General features: G+C 41.3%; 1 protein-coding gene across 2 annotated transcripts in view; it reads right to left on the reverse strand.

Annotated features, from left to right (window-relative positions):
- The window catches only part of VWF (von Willebrand factor), a 159,801-nt gene that overhangs the window by 123,380 nt on the left and 21,987 nt on the right, over positions 1-14,434 (reverse strand). For both annotated transcript variants that reach the window (XM_021393568.1, XM_021393577.1), the window contains exons 8-15: positions 14,027-14,149; positions 11,180-11,291; positions 9,126-9,172; positions 7,119-7,255; positions 5,635-5,773; positions 4,935-5,035; positions 3,296-3,491; positions 2,184-2,399 (exon numbers count right to left, since the gene is read on the reverse strand). In XM_021393568.1, coding sequence (XP_021249243.1) covers positions 2,184-2,399; positions 3,296-3,491; positions 4,935-5,035; positions 5,635-5,773; positions 7,119-7,255; positions 9,126-9,172; positions 11,180-11,291; positions 14,027-14,149 — 1,071 coding nt within the window. The remainder of the gene's footprint in view (positions 1-2,183; positions 2,400-3,295; positions 3,492-4,934; positions 5,036-5,634; positions 5,774-7,118; positions 7,256-9,125; positions 9,173-11,179; positions 11,292-14,026; positions 14,150-14,434) is intronic.

Genomic DNA, 14,434 nt, shown 5'->3' on the forward strand with positions numbered 1-14,434 from the left:
GAAGAGTGTGTCCATGTCCAACAAAATTCCAGTGCAATGGATTTTTGCCTACAATACTGACCAAACAGAAAAGCAATAAATAAATAGAAAACACACTCTTTCTGTTCCTAATTGTTAGTAGTTTCACAATTAATCTTGCACTGGACTGATCATAGAACAATAGAATGGTTTGTGCAGGGAAGGATCTTAAAGACCATCTAATTCCAGTCCATTCAATCTGGCATTAAACACCTCCAGGGTGGAAGCATCCACAGCTTCTCTGGGCAACCTGTTCCAGTGCCTCACTACCCTCTGAATAAACAATTTCCTCCTAGCATCTAACCTAAGTATCCCCTCTTTTGGTTTAAAACCATTCCCTCTTGTCCTGTCACTATCAGAATGTATAAAAAGTAGTTTCTCGCCTGTTTATAAGCTGCCTTTGATTACTGGAACTTTCCCTACTCCTAGCTAAACAAGACCAGCTCCCTCCATCTTTCTTCAAAGGAAGAGTGCTCCAGCCTTCTGATTATCTTCATGGCCCACCTCTGGGCCCACTTCAACATCTTCACATCTTTCTTGTTCTGGTGCTCCAGGCCTGGATGCAGTACCCCAGACAGAGCCTAACAATGGCAGAGGGAGATGATCACCTCCCTCATCTGCTGACCATCCCTCTTTTGATGCAGCCCAGTATATGGTTGATCTTCTGGGCTGCAAGTGCACAATACTGGCTCATGTTAAGCTTTGTCCACCAGAACTTCCAAGTACATCTCCACAAGGTTGTTCTCAATGAGTTCTTCTCCCAGTCTGTATGCACCTCTGAGATTGCCCTGACCCCAGTGCAACACCTTGCACTCAGCCTTGTTGAATCTCATTAAGTTCACACAGACCCACTTCTCAAGTTTCTCCAAGTCCCTCTGTATGGCATCCCTTCCTTCTGTTCTATCAACCGCATCACTCAGCTTTGTCTCATCAGCAAGCTTGCTGAAGGTTCACTCAATCCCACTGTCCTGGTCACTGATAAAGAAGTAGAAAAGCACCAGCCTCAAGACAAACCCCTGGCTGACACCACTCATCACTGGACATAGAGCTGTTTGCCACAACACTCCAGCTGTGACCATTCAAACTCTTTATCCACTGAATAATCCACCCTTCAAATCTGTATCTTTCCAATTTAGAGATAAGAATGTGGTGTAGGACCATGCCAAAGGCCCTACAGAAGTTCAAGTAAACATCATTAGTTGCCCTTCCTTTGTCCACCAAAGCCATCACTCCATCACAGAAGGCCACCAGGTCAGTCAATCATGATCTGCCCTTGGTGGAAGACATGCTGGCTGTCACAGATCATGTCCTCATCTCCCACGTGCCTTAACATGCTTCCAGGAGGATTTGTTCCTGGATCTTCCCAGGCACAGCAATAAGGCTCACTGGCCTGTAGTTCCCCAGGTTTTCCATTCTCCTCTTCTTAAATATGAGTGTGATGCTTTCCTTTTTCCAGTCACTGGGGATTTCACCTTACCACCATGGCTTTCTGATCTTTTTTGATCTGTGCAAAAACATCCTGTTGTCCCATTTCCCCTACTCTGAATTTGTTTTATACTCTCCCAGCATTGCATCTTACAGGTCGTTAGCCTTTGAACCAGGGTTGCCACTTACAAAAGGTGGAATGCTACAAATAGTCCTCAGGGGAATTTAAAACTCAATTCTTTATGAGTATCATAGGAGTTAAACTTCTACACAAAGTGTCATAGTCAAAGCTCTTGTTGTGTTAAGAGATGACATTCACAGACTGTTAATCAATGCTCAGGCTGTCATCTTGAACCAGCTTCCAAATCATACTAGAATTTACAAATGTGGTCAGCAAAATGATATTTACCAAGAAACTGCTAGTGAATGGTGCGCATGAAAGTAAGATCTCAGACCTCTGCACTGGCAGTGTGATAATCAATCTCCTAGGCAGTTCTTCAAACACTGGGACAGGTGCCAGAGTTATAGAATGCCTGTTCTTGAAATATTCAAAACGTGCATAGATAAGGCCTCAGACAATCTGCTGTAAGCTTGCCCTGTTGTAAGAAGAAGGTTGTATACATCCCAACTGATTAAAAAAAATCGTTACGTTACAGTTATGTTCTATTTACCATTCAATATTGCCAAGAAATTATTTTGAGAAAAGGAAAACAAGTAATCTTTAGAAGTATTTCACTTACGACAGAAATCAGGTGCTCTCCACCGGACCAGAATGTTCTTCCTAGCACAGGCTGTTGCATAATTAGTAATAGAGGAGCACAAGCAATCCTTGCCATTGGAGCACGAACAAACATCAAAATGGCAGTTCTTCACATAGGGAGTGGGACTGACTTCATGGTGACAGGGTTCAAAAACAGAAGATATCAGAACTGAGCAGGATTCCTCAGCATATTTGGCTAAAAAGAAAAGAGAAAAATGATGGGAAAGCACCAAATCAACCCTTGACTTTAAAAAAAAAAATAGAAGAGCCACAGTAACCACTTTTTTTGCTTTCATGGGGAAAAAAGCAACAACAAGAAAACAGAAGAATAAGATAGAATCAAGCAGGCATAGATACCTCATAGCTCATAGATCATAAGTTCCACTAAAAGAATGATATTTCATTACTAAAACAAGGGAAAGCAGTACTTGTTACCACAATTTGTGGCACTGCAGTTCCTTTTACAGGGCCCCTGCTTTATGCCAGTTTTCATATTTGCAAAACTAAACCCTCTAGGCTACACTGAACTCCTGAATTAACAGTGCCTGCTCTGGTCTGTGACCATGAAATTTTCTGTGTTCTTGCTCATCCCAGAAATCAAAGGCTGCTGTAATACCTGGCATGCGAAAATGTCTCTGAGAATACACCCAGTGTCCAAGCAGGACAGTTAGGCACTACAGGAGGAAAGAGGGAGCCTGCTTGTTCAGATTCAGTAATAGCCAGAAGTCAAGAGATCGGGGGAAGTATATAACGTATAACGGCAGAGGAGTGAAGAGGACAAGTGCTCTGTTCACTCACAGAATAATGACAGCATTGCTATCAGTTGTATGATTAGTTTTAGTGACATACACTCATGCAGGAGATGTAATGGTCTAACACTGACTGTCATCCAAATTAAATGGCAGCATGATCTCACATCACTGACTTTTATTTTCAATTTTCTAAAGACAATGCATTATCCATAAGAAACCTGCATCAATCAGTATTAGGGTTTTACTCCCCCTCTGCTTTTTTCCCCCCTCCTCTTCCATAAGATGAATATCACAGGTTGCCGAACAACAGCATATGTTAATTTTGGATGGAATTCAATACCTATACGAGGATTGAGTTTGCAGGGGTTATTGTCTTGTTTTAACAAGTCTTGGCAGTCTGCATTGAGCTTCCAAGAGTTTCCAAAATCTTCCAGAAGAGCTTCCACCAAGCCAGAAGGAGTAAGAAAATCATCCCCTTGGTTACCATTGTAATTTCCACACAGGCCACACATTCTTTCAGTATATGCTAGAGATACCTAAGGAACACAAATTTTAGCCCAGTCATCCTCCAGAATAGGTAATCACTGTAGGGCACGATTCCCTAAGGAATGAACCATGTACAGTTAACCAAGGACACTCTAGAATACATCACAAAACACCATAAACACACATCCATTTTACTACATTTTTAACTGCTCACAAAAAAATGTTATTATTAATAGCTGCAGGAAAACTTTTGAATACAAAACAATAAACTCAGATGGTAACTGAAGGTGACTGCAGAGCCCTAGCTACAAGAGGGCGTCAGACCCAGCCTGGCTTGCGGTTAAGCTCTTCCACACTAACAGAGCATGGGGATGCAGGTCTGTCAAGCCACCCTGGTTGGCTTAGCACCTGCAGATCAGTACACCAGGGAGAAACATCACAGGCAGATTGCACCTCTGAGGGAGTAAATACACCATCAAAGATAATGTCGGTAGTCTCCAGGACCCTACCTATCTAGAGAAAAACAGACTCATAAGAGCTCGAGGATGATGGATGGCTTAGCCATAGAAGGGAGATCATGAAACTAGTTTGTTGTTTGTCTTCTTGGCAGATGCAGACAACCAGAGATCACTCTAGCTATGTAACCTGACCTCCTGCATAACTCAACCAAGACCTTGTTTCATTTGTTTGAACTGCACTATGTCTTGGCATAGTGTTTCACAAGTTAAACATTTCAGCAATTCCAAAAGCCATTGTAAAAGAGTGAGGTGTTAGTTGGCTTATTGGCTATCAGGAGAATACTCCACAGTAAACAACCTTCCCTTCTTTCACAGGCTCTTCTGCATTCTAACTTATTCTGCAGCTAACAACAGAGCAAAATACACACACATTTGCATATATAAAGCATGTTACTTAAAGCTTTCTGTTCTTGCAGCTAGATAGCTTCCCTTACAGTTCACTTATTTTAAATGTGACTCAAGCATTTCCATACTACTGCTGTCCACAGCACAGACAAATCCTAGTTGTTAATCAAGACTGACTTTAAACATCGCTCATAGTAGAAGGAGCATGCAACATATGTTGTATGAGTTAACTGATCTCTCCTGGAAATTACCAATAACTGTGTCCCTGGAGTCATATTCTTCCCTTATTTTAAGTCATATGAATCTATCGCTATAAGGCAGGGCAGTTAAATTTAATGAAAACGAAATGCAGTTTGAAGGATATTCACTGAACAAAACACAAGACTATTCCTTGTTAATAAAGGCTGTCATTGCAAAAAAGGAGAGAAAAAAAGACTGCTGTGGGATGAAAATGTTTTCTGGAATACAAAAGGACCTGTATATTGCTCTAGGACTATCAAGGAGAATGGTATTTCTAACACACAAAGAAAAGCAGTTTCTCATGGTACAAAGAAAATCTCTGTATATGTTTGGGTGGGATGAGAGAGGTGTAGGGAAGGCAGAAATAAAGGAGACAGAATGAAAAAGTACCTTCACCAGCAGTTCACCATGGCCATCCCAGTCAATCTGCACATCTTCCCCATAGGTAAGGCGAACTGAAGTCCTCACTGTGCGCTGGATCCGAAGGGCACCTCAAGGCAACCACAAAGTGTCAGTCAAGCCCAGATGCAGCATTTCAATCCATGGGACTGCTGAGGTCCTCTGAACAGGACAACAGGACGGCTGCCAGAGGGAAGGAGCATGCAGGCCTGCCAATGCAAGGAGCACCAGCTAACCCCCCTTTTTACTTCCCAAGCTTTGTGCCTGCTCAGCAGTTCACAAATTTGTGAATCTGCCCATAACACCTGCTCAGGACCCCTAGAAAAGGATAAATGCACATTCTGCAAAAAAAAAAAAAAATCAGATATTGTGACATTTTGCTAGATAACTTGTGGGGTTTCAAGATTCTGGGTTAAAAAATAATAATTTTTTTAAATAGACCAATGGCAGTATTCAACATCACATCTCCCAAATCCAGACCAACTTAATTCTCCTAATTTTATAACTGCTGACCCAAGATACCTCAGCTGCATGGAAAGAAGCTGGAATGACAGAACTTCTAGCACACAGAAATACAGAGGCTGCAAGTGAGCATTTGATATGGAAAACACTTTGACTGAACTACACCTAAAAAGGCTAATAAAGGGGACCCCTTCAGTGGCAGGCCAGTTATCCCCTTGTGCACACACACCTTGTAGCAAAGGGGTCTGTATGTCTTGTCCATTCAGTGAAATTCCTCCTCCATGTTTCATTTTTATGAGGCTGTTATCCATATCTTGGATTCGGACAGAAGCAGAGTGAGTACACACAGCATCAGGATCATCTGCACACTACAGAGAAGCAAAAATTTGCTCTAAACCTCAAGATTTCACTTCATTCATGACTTCACCCTGATCCCGCAAAAGGAATTTCAGCATGTAATTCAGGAGGCATTAGGCATTTTGATGGTTTTCTTGATGGAAACTGCATCCTACAAACATCAGGCTGGCAGCCTTTCTTCCATCATGCTGTTAACCGCATATGGGAGAGCTCTCTGCAGCTCCTATCCTGGCAAGTACACTGCAGTAGCTTCTATTGCTAGAATGCCCTGCCCAGAATTGCTGTATGGGCAGGAACGGTAGGCACCGCCCCACAGAACCCATCATGCCATGAGACAGCCATGCAACTCACACTACCTACCTAGACTGTCAGAGTATTTCTTTTATGGAGATGAGGAACAAGGCCTCAGTTTTCCTCCCTGTTTTCAAAAGCAGTTTCACTGAAACCTGTTTTGCAAGTTTCCAAACACAGATGACTCAGAGCTACACCATCAGCACTCTGTGATAGAGGATACAAACATGATGTGTGTACATCCATCATGCCCCCATTCCACTGCAGCCTGCAGCCCCACTGCTGCTCATGCCTCCCACCTCTATCGTCCTCCTGCATGGTGGGCCAGTACTCCCTTCACTCACATAAATCCTGGCTCAGGCACATCCCTCCCTGCCCACAGATCCTCTGGTCTGTCCCTCTTGCCAGTTCAAGACCTCCTCCAGTCTGCAGGAGAGTTCACCTCATCCCACGCACATCTTACAGGGAGGCCTCATCTCTGTGACAGGCTGCACAGGTCTCCTTCCCTATCCTGGTCAGGCTTCCCTTCCTGCCTCACTCCAGCCATCTCCACTCACTGACCTTCAGCTGCCTTGATTTTGTCTCTTCCCTCCAGGGAGACCTGAGAAAGTCAGCAGATGTCAATAGGCCTCCTAAGCAACAGGAATGACCCAGCAGCACAAACAGATGAAAAGTAACCCACATAACTATTCAACTGATGCACCCTGCTCAGTGTCTGAGGAAACTTGTTTTCCATAGGCACTACTGAGCAGCAGCCTCCAGGGTGCTCAGCAAGGGACACAGCCTCTTCTACTTGTGCTTGCTTGCTGACAGAGAAAGAGGAGGCTGATCCTCCAAATTCATTACAAATTTGTATCTCCTGGTATGCTCCTGGGAATGGCAGTGAGAAAAGCCAAAGTGTTTATTAACTTAGGAAAAAAACTGCATCTGTTATTTAAACTAATTATTTCGTACAAAAATTACTTCTGTTGTCCTGTGCACATATGCAATTCCTATCTTACCCCCACAGCCCTTCCTGCTCACTCAAGAGAGTGTGTACACAAGCATGAGGCAAAGCTGTGTTACCTGAGCAGTCTCGATGATAACAGAAAATGAATTTTCCACACAGTCTTTGGCAAATAAATACTGACAAATTCCACTGAAGGTGAAGTACTTGTTGTCGAAGCTTTTGAAATGAGATTGGCCCGTGACGGAGCACTCCCCTAAAAAATGCACAGAGCTGTTAATGACCCCAGTACCAGCTGTAAGCCAAATCCTGCCCTCTATGTCACAGAATGTGAACAGCAGTTGGGTGGCTGCACAGAGCCCGTGTCCCTTGCAGGCCAGAGAGCATGGACAGATGCTTATCTCACTATTTATTCCTAGAAGTCATTACTAGTAGTGACAATGGCGCCAACAAAAGCAGGGAAATACGGCATCAATCATACTCAGGAACTGAAATCCTGTCCATGGAAAAGCCTGTTTAATGCTTCAAAGGGTAGCTTATAATGATATCAGAGGACAGCTTAGCTCCCCGTTGTGAAGTGAACTTGATTCTTCTGTAGCATATGCCAGTGTGGCCCTGGGAAATCAGCAGTTTCTCAAGGTTTCTGCCAGCTAGGTCATACACAAATCACACCAGTTTAAGTAAACTAGTTTATTGAACTAAAGGCTTTAATCTAATTGAAATTTCTCTTAAGGTATTTTAGTTTGAACCTAACTAACTGGTGCTGATGGCACTCACTTTTATGTAGCAACCAGATTTCCTTCTCTATAAGATGGGCAAATCGAGACACAGAATGGCAGTGCTAATGCCTGAGGTGGCTACACCCCATTGTGGAAGCTGGGATCCCCCAGTATCACTAGTGTGCTGTGCACTGGACCACATGGCCTTTTAAACTCATTCAGGGGCTTGCAGTATCTTGAATCAGCACACCTGAAAAACACTTCTACTTAGTCTAGTGTGACACATCTGCACCTAAAGACCAGACCAGCAGAGTACAGGAGCTTTTATAGAGTTCAGGATCTAAATTTGCCACAACACTTTGTGGACTATCACTGCAGCCCTGCTCTTCACAGAGGTGCCACATTCTCAGTATGTTTTACACAATTGTGTCCTTAGAAACTGAGATCCTTGTCTTTGTCACTTCGCTGATGTTTTCAGAGCACTGCAGTATTGTTTTACGAAGGTGTTTGAAAGCCTTCTTCAAAATGGCCTCCTTTAACACAGCCCAAAAAAAGTGTGATTCCTTTGCTGCCCTGCCTTAAATACCAATAACTTATTCTAACATAACATTATTCTAATATTAATGTACAAACATCTTATCAGAACAAAGAACTGGAAGACAGTTGTAGTTGGAGGTCTTCCAAGAGCAGAATTTATGCAGATCTTTACTCTGAACCATTACCTTAATTAACAAGTAGAAAGCTAAAAAGAAATTCATATTTACAATATCTACAACTAAAATACTTACTGAATAATACAGAAGTTTGATGTTCCCACATTCCTACTACAAAAAGAAGCTAAACATTTCAGTATCTTAACATATCTCTGTAAGTTGTAGCTTTCCATTTCCAAGACAGCAGTATTTAGGTGCCACTACTGGGATGTAGTATCCTGATATGTCACAGTCTCTGCAAACACATTGGAAACTTCCTACTCCAAAGAGCTTGCAAACGAATTATTTCAAATGAGTATTACACAGAGATATTCCCACTGCTAACAAGATGGGAAGAAGTTCAGGTGCTGGGCCTGTACTAGCAATCTGCTGACAAAGGATGGAGAAAGCCCAGCAGAGTTCCTCTACCTGAAAGCTGGTCCTCTAATGATACAGATCCTTAAAAAAATAATTAAAAGAGGAACCTTTTTTTTCCACCGAACAGGAATATTCATTGCTATACATATAGTACATCTCCTTTGTCTCAGAAGGAGAACTGAAATACAACCCCATCTGGCTTGCACTGGAACAAGCAGGTAAGAGCAAAGACAAATTCACCCCTCATGTGGAAAAAATATAAGTGGGATGTAAGTGGAAGGGATATGGATAATGTTTACTCACTTGTCAAAACCTAAAAACAGTAGGACCAACATACCTGGGCATTCCCCATTGCTGCAGATCCAGATGCCACGTCGACAAATGCTAGAAAACATAGTTACTAGTTATTCAATAATATGTGAATTAAAATTTTTTCACAAATAATTGTAACATGTACCCGTTTTACGGAACATAGACCAGTCTCCAACATCTTTTCCATCTTTGCCATAATCTTGTTTCTTAATAAAATATATCCATCCCCCTTCTCTCTTCTACCATCATTTGACAGCAACAGCTGGTAATGTGAACTGGAATGGCTACAAAACTTAAGTAGCTTAACTATTTTTCCCCATAGCTCTACATTTAATAGTTTTCATATTCTACTGATGTGGAATGAGTTTTAAAAAAACTCTCAGGATAGGTCTACTGATGTGACTGAATCATGGAAGGAAAAATACTTTGACCTCTGGAAATTTTATCTGTGACACCCAGCTCAAAGAGCAAAACTCCAAAGTTAGGTCAAGGTTGCTCAGAACCCCTTTGAATTCAGAGATCTCTAGGATGAGGTCCCATGGATGCTCTGGGCAGCTGTCCCAGTGCTGTCCCATCTCAGAGGAATAATTTTTTCTTGTGTCTAAATAGAATTTCCCTTACCACAACTTGCGTCCATCACTCCTTGCTCCTTTGCCTCTGAGAAGAGTTTGTCTGTTTTCTCTTCCACTCTCCTTTACATATTGGATGTTTCACCCATTAGTCTTTAAACAAATCTAATCCTCTTCTCCTCCCCAGCCACTCTCTCTATTTCATCATTCTCCCCCGTGCAGTGGGGCCCAGAAGCAGCCATGCTACTCCAGGCATAGCCTTCTGAGTTCAACACTGAAGGCAACAAGCCCTGTATTTCATCAGCTGGCTAGACTTCTGCAGATGAAGACCTTTATCACTTAGAGTGCACACTGTTTACTTAAGCTTCCCTTACTCCATTCCCCTTTTTGTGCAAGCTGCAAGAACATCTGTCTTTGAGTGGTGAGTTTAGTGCCATCCCCCAGAGGGGATGCTAGTAACCAGCAACAGGCACTCAAAGACCAATCCCATCACTGCCATTCTTGGGTCTCTGAAATATCAATCCTGTCAGCCCTAGAATCTCCAGAAAAGTGGGTTTCAATAGATGCTACTCATTTTATTCCTTTAATTATTCCAGCCCTTGAAAAGCATTTGTGGATAGTCAGTTTACTTAGGATGGTGAATGCAGAGCTGATGGGACAATGGCTTTATCAATTTTGAATAACAGGAAACATTTTCCAACAATACAATCTATTAGGCAGCATTAACTTCTCAAGAATACTATGGGTGAACAATGTGGCGAAGCTCAAAGCTACAGACAGCACCAGGGTAAAAAAAGACTGAATGCTAATGTCATTATTATGGTTCATATTCTGTGACACATGGTGCCGATAATGAAAAACTGCACATAGATAGTCTTCCTTCTGTACATGGTGGCCTTAACTGAGTTCTTCTTTAGTCTAACCGTAAATATCTGAGCACAGTGTTGTCTGAAATCACACGTATCAGATCAGGAATACATTACTCATTTCCCTTCCTTTCTTTAGGCAGCCAGCATTCCCCATCAGACTTGTATTCACAAATGAAAGAAAAATCGTGAGCTGTGCAGCTGGAAAAATCCAGCTTTGCAAGAGGTTTCAAGGACGTGCCTCAGCTAGCACCTCTTTGAAAGAAGCTGGGCTTAGAGATTAAATAAATGTAGGAAGTCAAAACAAAGACGCCACCATTGACACCAACTAGACAAGGAAGCCAGTCAGTCTGTCTTATCCACAGGAAACAGATAGTTCCCTACTATTTGAAGAAATATGACCCTCACATTGTTATATCAGAACACATATCCCTCTAAAAGCAGAGTTGATTTTGTATTTGTGAACAGCTCACTTCTTAGAAAGGGATGGCGTTTCCAATAAGAGTCCAGGCTCTATGCCAGTGAAAATAAATACTGGGGAAAAAAAATCATCATCATATATAGAGATCATCTAAAACAGTTACCAAAAATGTTTCCAGTATGCTAGAGCAATAGCAACTGTATCAGAACAACACTGAATTTACCAGGAATTACAGTCCTGAAAGATAGTGAAGCCAGGAGGATAATGTCTTCCAGAGTGTATGCAAGAACAGTCAGAGCTTTCAACACAATGTTCACCATCAAGGAGCTTCCCCTCTGGATGCATCAGGTAGCAGCACATATACACAACACACACAGGGACACAAACATAAACATGATTAGATTTTCTAGTTCTTCATATGTTTTTGCAAGATTCCATAAGCATTATCATCCATAATTAGTCATAGACAGCAATTAAGGATAACATGGCTTGCCAAAATGCCTCATGGGGGCTGATATGGCAGCCTGGTATAGTGGTTGGCGACCCTGCACTTGGCAGGGGGGTTGAGACTCGATCTTTGAGGTCCTTTTCAACCCAAGCGATTCTGTGATATGATATCTACTTTCCTTATGGTGTTGCCTCTCCTACAGATGTCCTGAATGGTACATTTTTGGTGCCCTGAGAGAAGTACCGTGTTCAGACAGTCCATGAGTTCAAAACCAAATAATGGAACACACGGGAGTCAAACATGGGGAGCATGATCAAGTATGATCTGAGCTAATCTAGGAACTTCTTTGAAAAAATACACATTCTGGATGATATACATATATAGATCAAGTGCAAAGGATAAACCCTAGAGCTAACAGACCTGACTGTAAGTAAAGAGTGTCCAGACAGGTTTTGTATTTGTTGGGAAAGGACAGAAGAAGAGAAAAACAAAGTAGGGAATGAAGGAGCAAAGTGGAACAAGAACAACCAAAAGAATCCAGCAGAGAAGGAGTAAACAACAGAAGCCTTTGCAGGTAGTGTGCTTCTAGCTGTCTTGGAAAACAAATACTGGGAAGGTACTGTTCCACAAAACAGGGTCTGAGATAAACATATATTATGACGTAGAGATGTGATTTCTCCTCTCAACTGCTGCAGAAATAAGGAAGTGAGAGGGCTAACTTACCAACTGGAATCCAGTTTCTAAAAGCTTCCACATGACACAACTGTAATTACATATTCTATACATCTTACAAAGATAATTGGAGTCACAGAGCAGTTATAAGACTTGTCTGGGATTGCAACATAAGCTAGCAGTAGAAAAAAGGACAAATTTCGTTCCCTCAGATCCCCATGTTGATAGATAGCTGATATTATTCTGTTTTAAGAACTGCTGCTGTAAAAAAAAAAAAACAACCACCTTTATTGCTAGAAACTCCTCTCCATCTTCTCTGAGAGAATCATTCCAAATACCTGTAGAGATTTTGGCCCTTTTCTCTGAAGTCAGCACTAACAGTGACACACAGGTAGAGTCACTCTTCTCATATTCTTGTGATAGTGCCGCCTGGAAGAATCTTTGCTGAAGATAAAACCCTTCAATGATATATTCAAACAATATCTGAGAATTTAAAGGCAGCACAGCTCTCCAGAGAGCAACAAAAAAAAAAATCTGTCTTTTTTCTTGGAAAGAGTAATTACATTTACAACTATTTAAGTAACCATATGCTGCATTTGAGGGAAAGAAAAAAACTGAAAGAGATATGAACTGAATAGATAATTTTTATTCTTGAGGCACTGATCCTAAAACCCCAAATTCTCTGTTCATCTGTGAGATCTTCCTTTCCATGAAACTCAGAAATTCCCTGTAGATTGTGCATCATGTCACAGTACTGAACCACAAATTCTTACTTCCTGTCATACAGTTTCTTCTAGTAACTTACTTGTTTCTCATGCAGTATCCCTTCTGTTGAGCTTCTGTCTCTCTGCTCCTCTGTTTCTGTCCCCTTACAACTTTTATGTGCTGGACTGATAAGAGCAGCTACAAAAGGGAGTGTAGCCAGAGACCTTATGCAGCTGGTAGATTCAATTCCTTACGTTTCTCCCAGCACTCCCAGAAAATATATAAAAAAAATATAATACCTAGCTCCTATGCAACAAAATAAAATCCTCCACCTATTTCCTGACAACTTCCCCATGCACCTGTTAAGGTCCTGCCATGGAGTGACAGCTTTAAACCTCCAATACACAAGATTCAAGCAGCTAAATGAGAAACTACCAAGCTCTGAATAGTGACGTTTCAGAATGCATTAACATCTCCTCAGACAAGGTTTACTCATCATCATTGCCTCGTTTTGGAAATCAAATGACATGCTCAATAAACTTCAGATACAAAATATATCTTAATACAGGACAGTAAATACCTCTGCACATTCATATGGAGTCCACATTTGAGGTTTGAAATGTCAAGGTTGCCCTATTCAAAACAATAACAATAACGAAGAAGATGATAGTAAAGGGAGCCAGGAATCTAACTCTCCTCCTGCAGTTGTGTAAAGTACAGTAAACAGAGAAGGAAGACTAAAAGAAAACAAAAGCAGTCTTTGGGATGCCACCTTTAAGCCAATCAGATCTTCTCCACAAAGGATTCAGTAGTAAGTAAAATCATTCATCTAAAACCCTGAAGACTTTTAGAAATGCAAAGCAAGTTCTATATGTGATATTTTTAATGGAACACATTCAATATGTTCTGTTCTTTTTCCTTCCTCTAATTTCCAGCCAAAAGCAGTTCAGAAGGAATCTAAACATTCCAGTAATATGCAGTTGCTCATCAAGAATGAAAGGCAATCTTAGAGCATTAGATGGTGCTGATGCTCATATGACATTTTAGTAGGGTCTAAAAAAATGGCCCTTTCATGGAGTACACAGGCAGTATAGAAGTTGGTTTATTCTAGGGCTTGGTCCCAGAAAAGAGAAGTATTTCTGATTTCAGGAATATTTAAGAGAAGACAGAGCTTTCTTTCTTCTTATGAAGTATGCAGTAGCATTGCCAAACACTTCTCTGTAAACAACCCAGTAAATAAATTACCAGGGCAGCTGCAGCCATCAACGCATTGTCCATGACACACTTCATTGATATTCAGGCTCTGGCAGGTTTTGGTGCAAGGAGATACACATGCCTTATACTCCATGCCAACAGGACATCTTGGCCCTGAAATAATGAAAAAGAAATTGGAAGTGCAAATTCCTCAACAGTTCTTAAATAATTTTTCTTCATTGCCAAAAGCTGAGAAACAGAAACGCCAAGGAGGTCATATACTTTGTAATCAATGATTTTTTTTTTTTTTTAGACACAGAACACTCAATTTTCAACTTGCTGCAACATCTTACATTAGGTCATCTTGTAAATATTTAGAAAAAAACTGGTATTAGCCTCTGTATAGCAAAAGACAACAATAAGAGTGCCTTTGAATGGGATACAGGAACCATAGAGTAA

This window comes from Numida meleagris, chromosome 1 (genome assembly GCF_002078875.1).
Source record: "Numida meleagris isolate 19003 breed g44 Domestic line chromosome 1, NumMel1.0, whole genome shotgun sequence".
NCBI classification, from domain to species: domain Eukaryota; kingdom Metazoa; phylum Chordata; class Aves; order Galliformes; family Numididae; genus Numida; species Numida meleagris.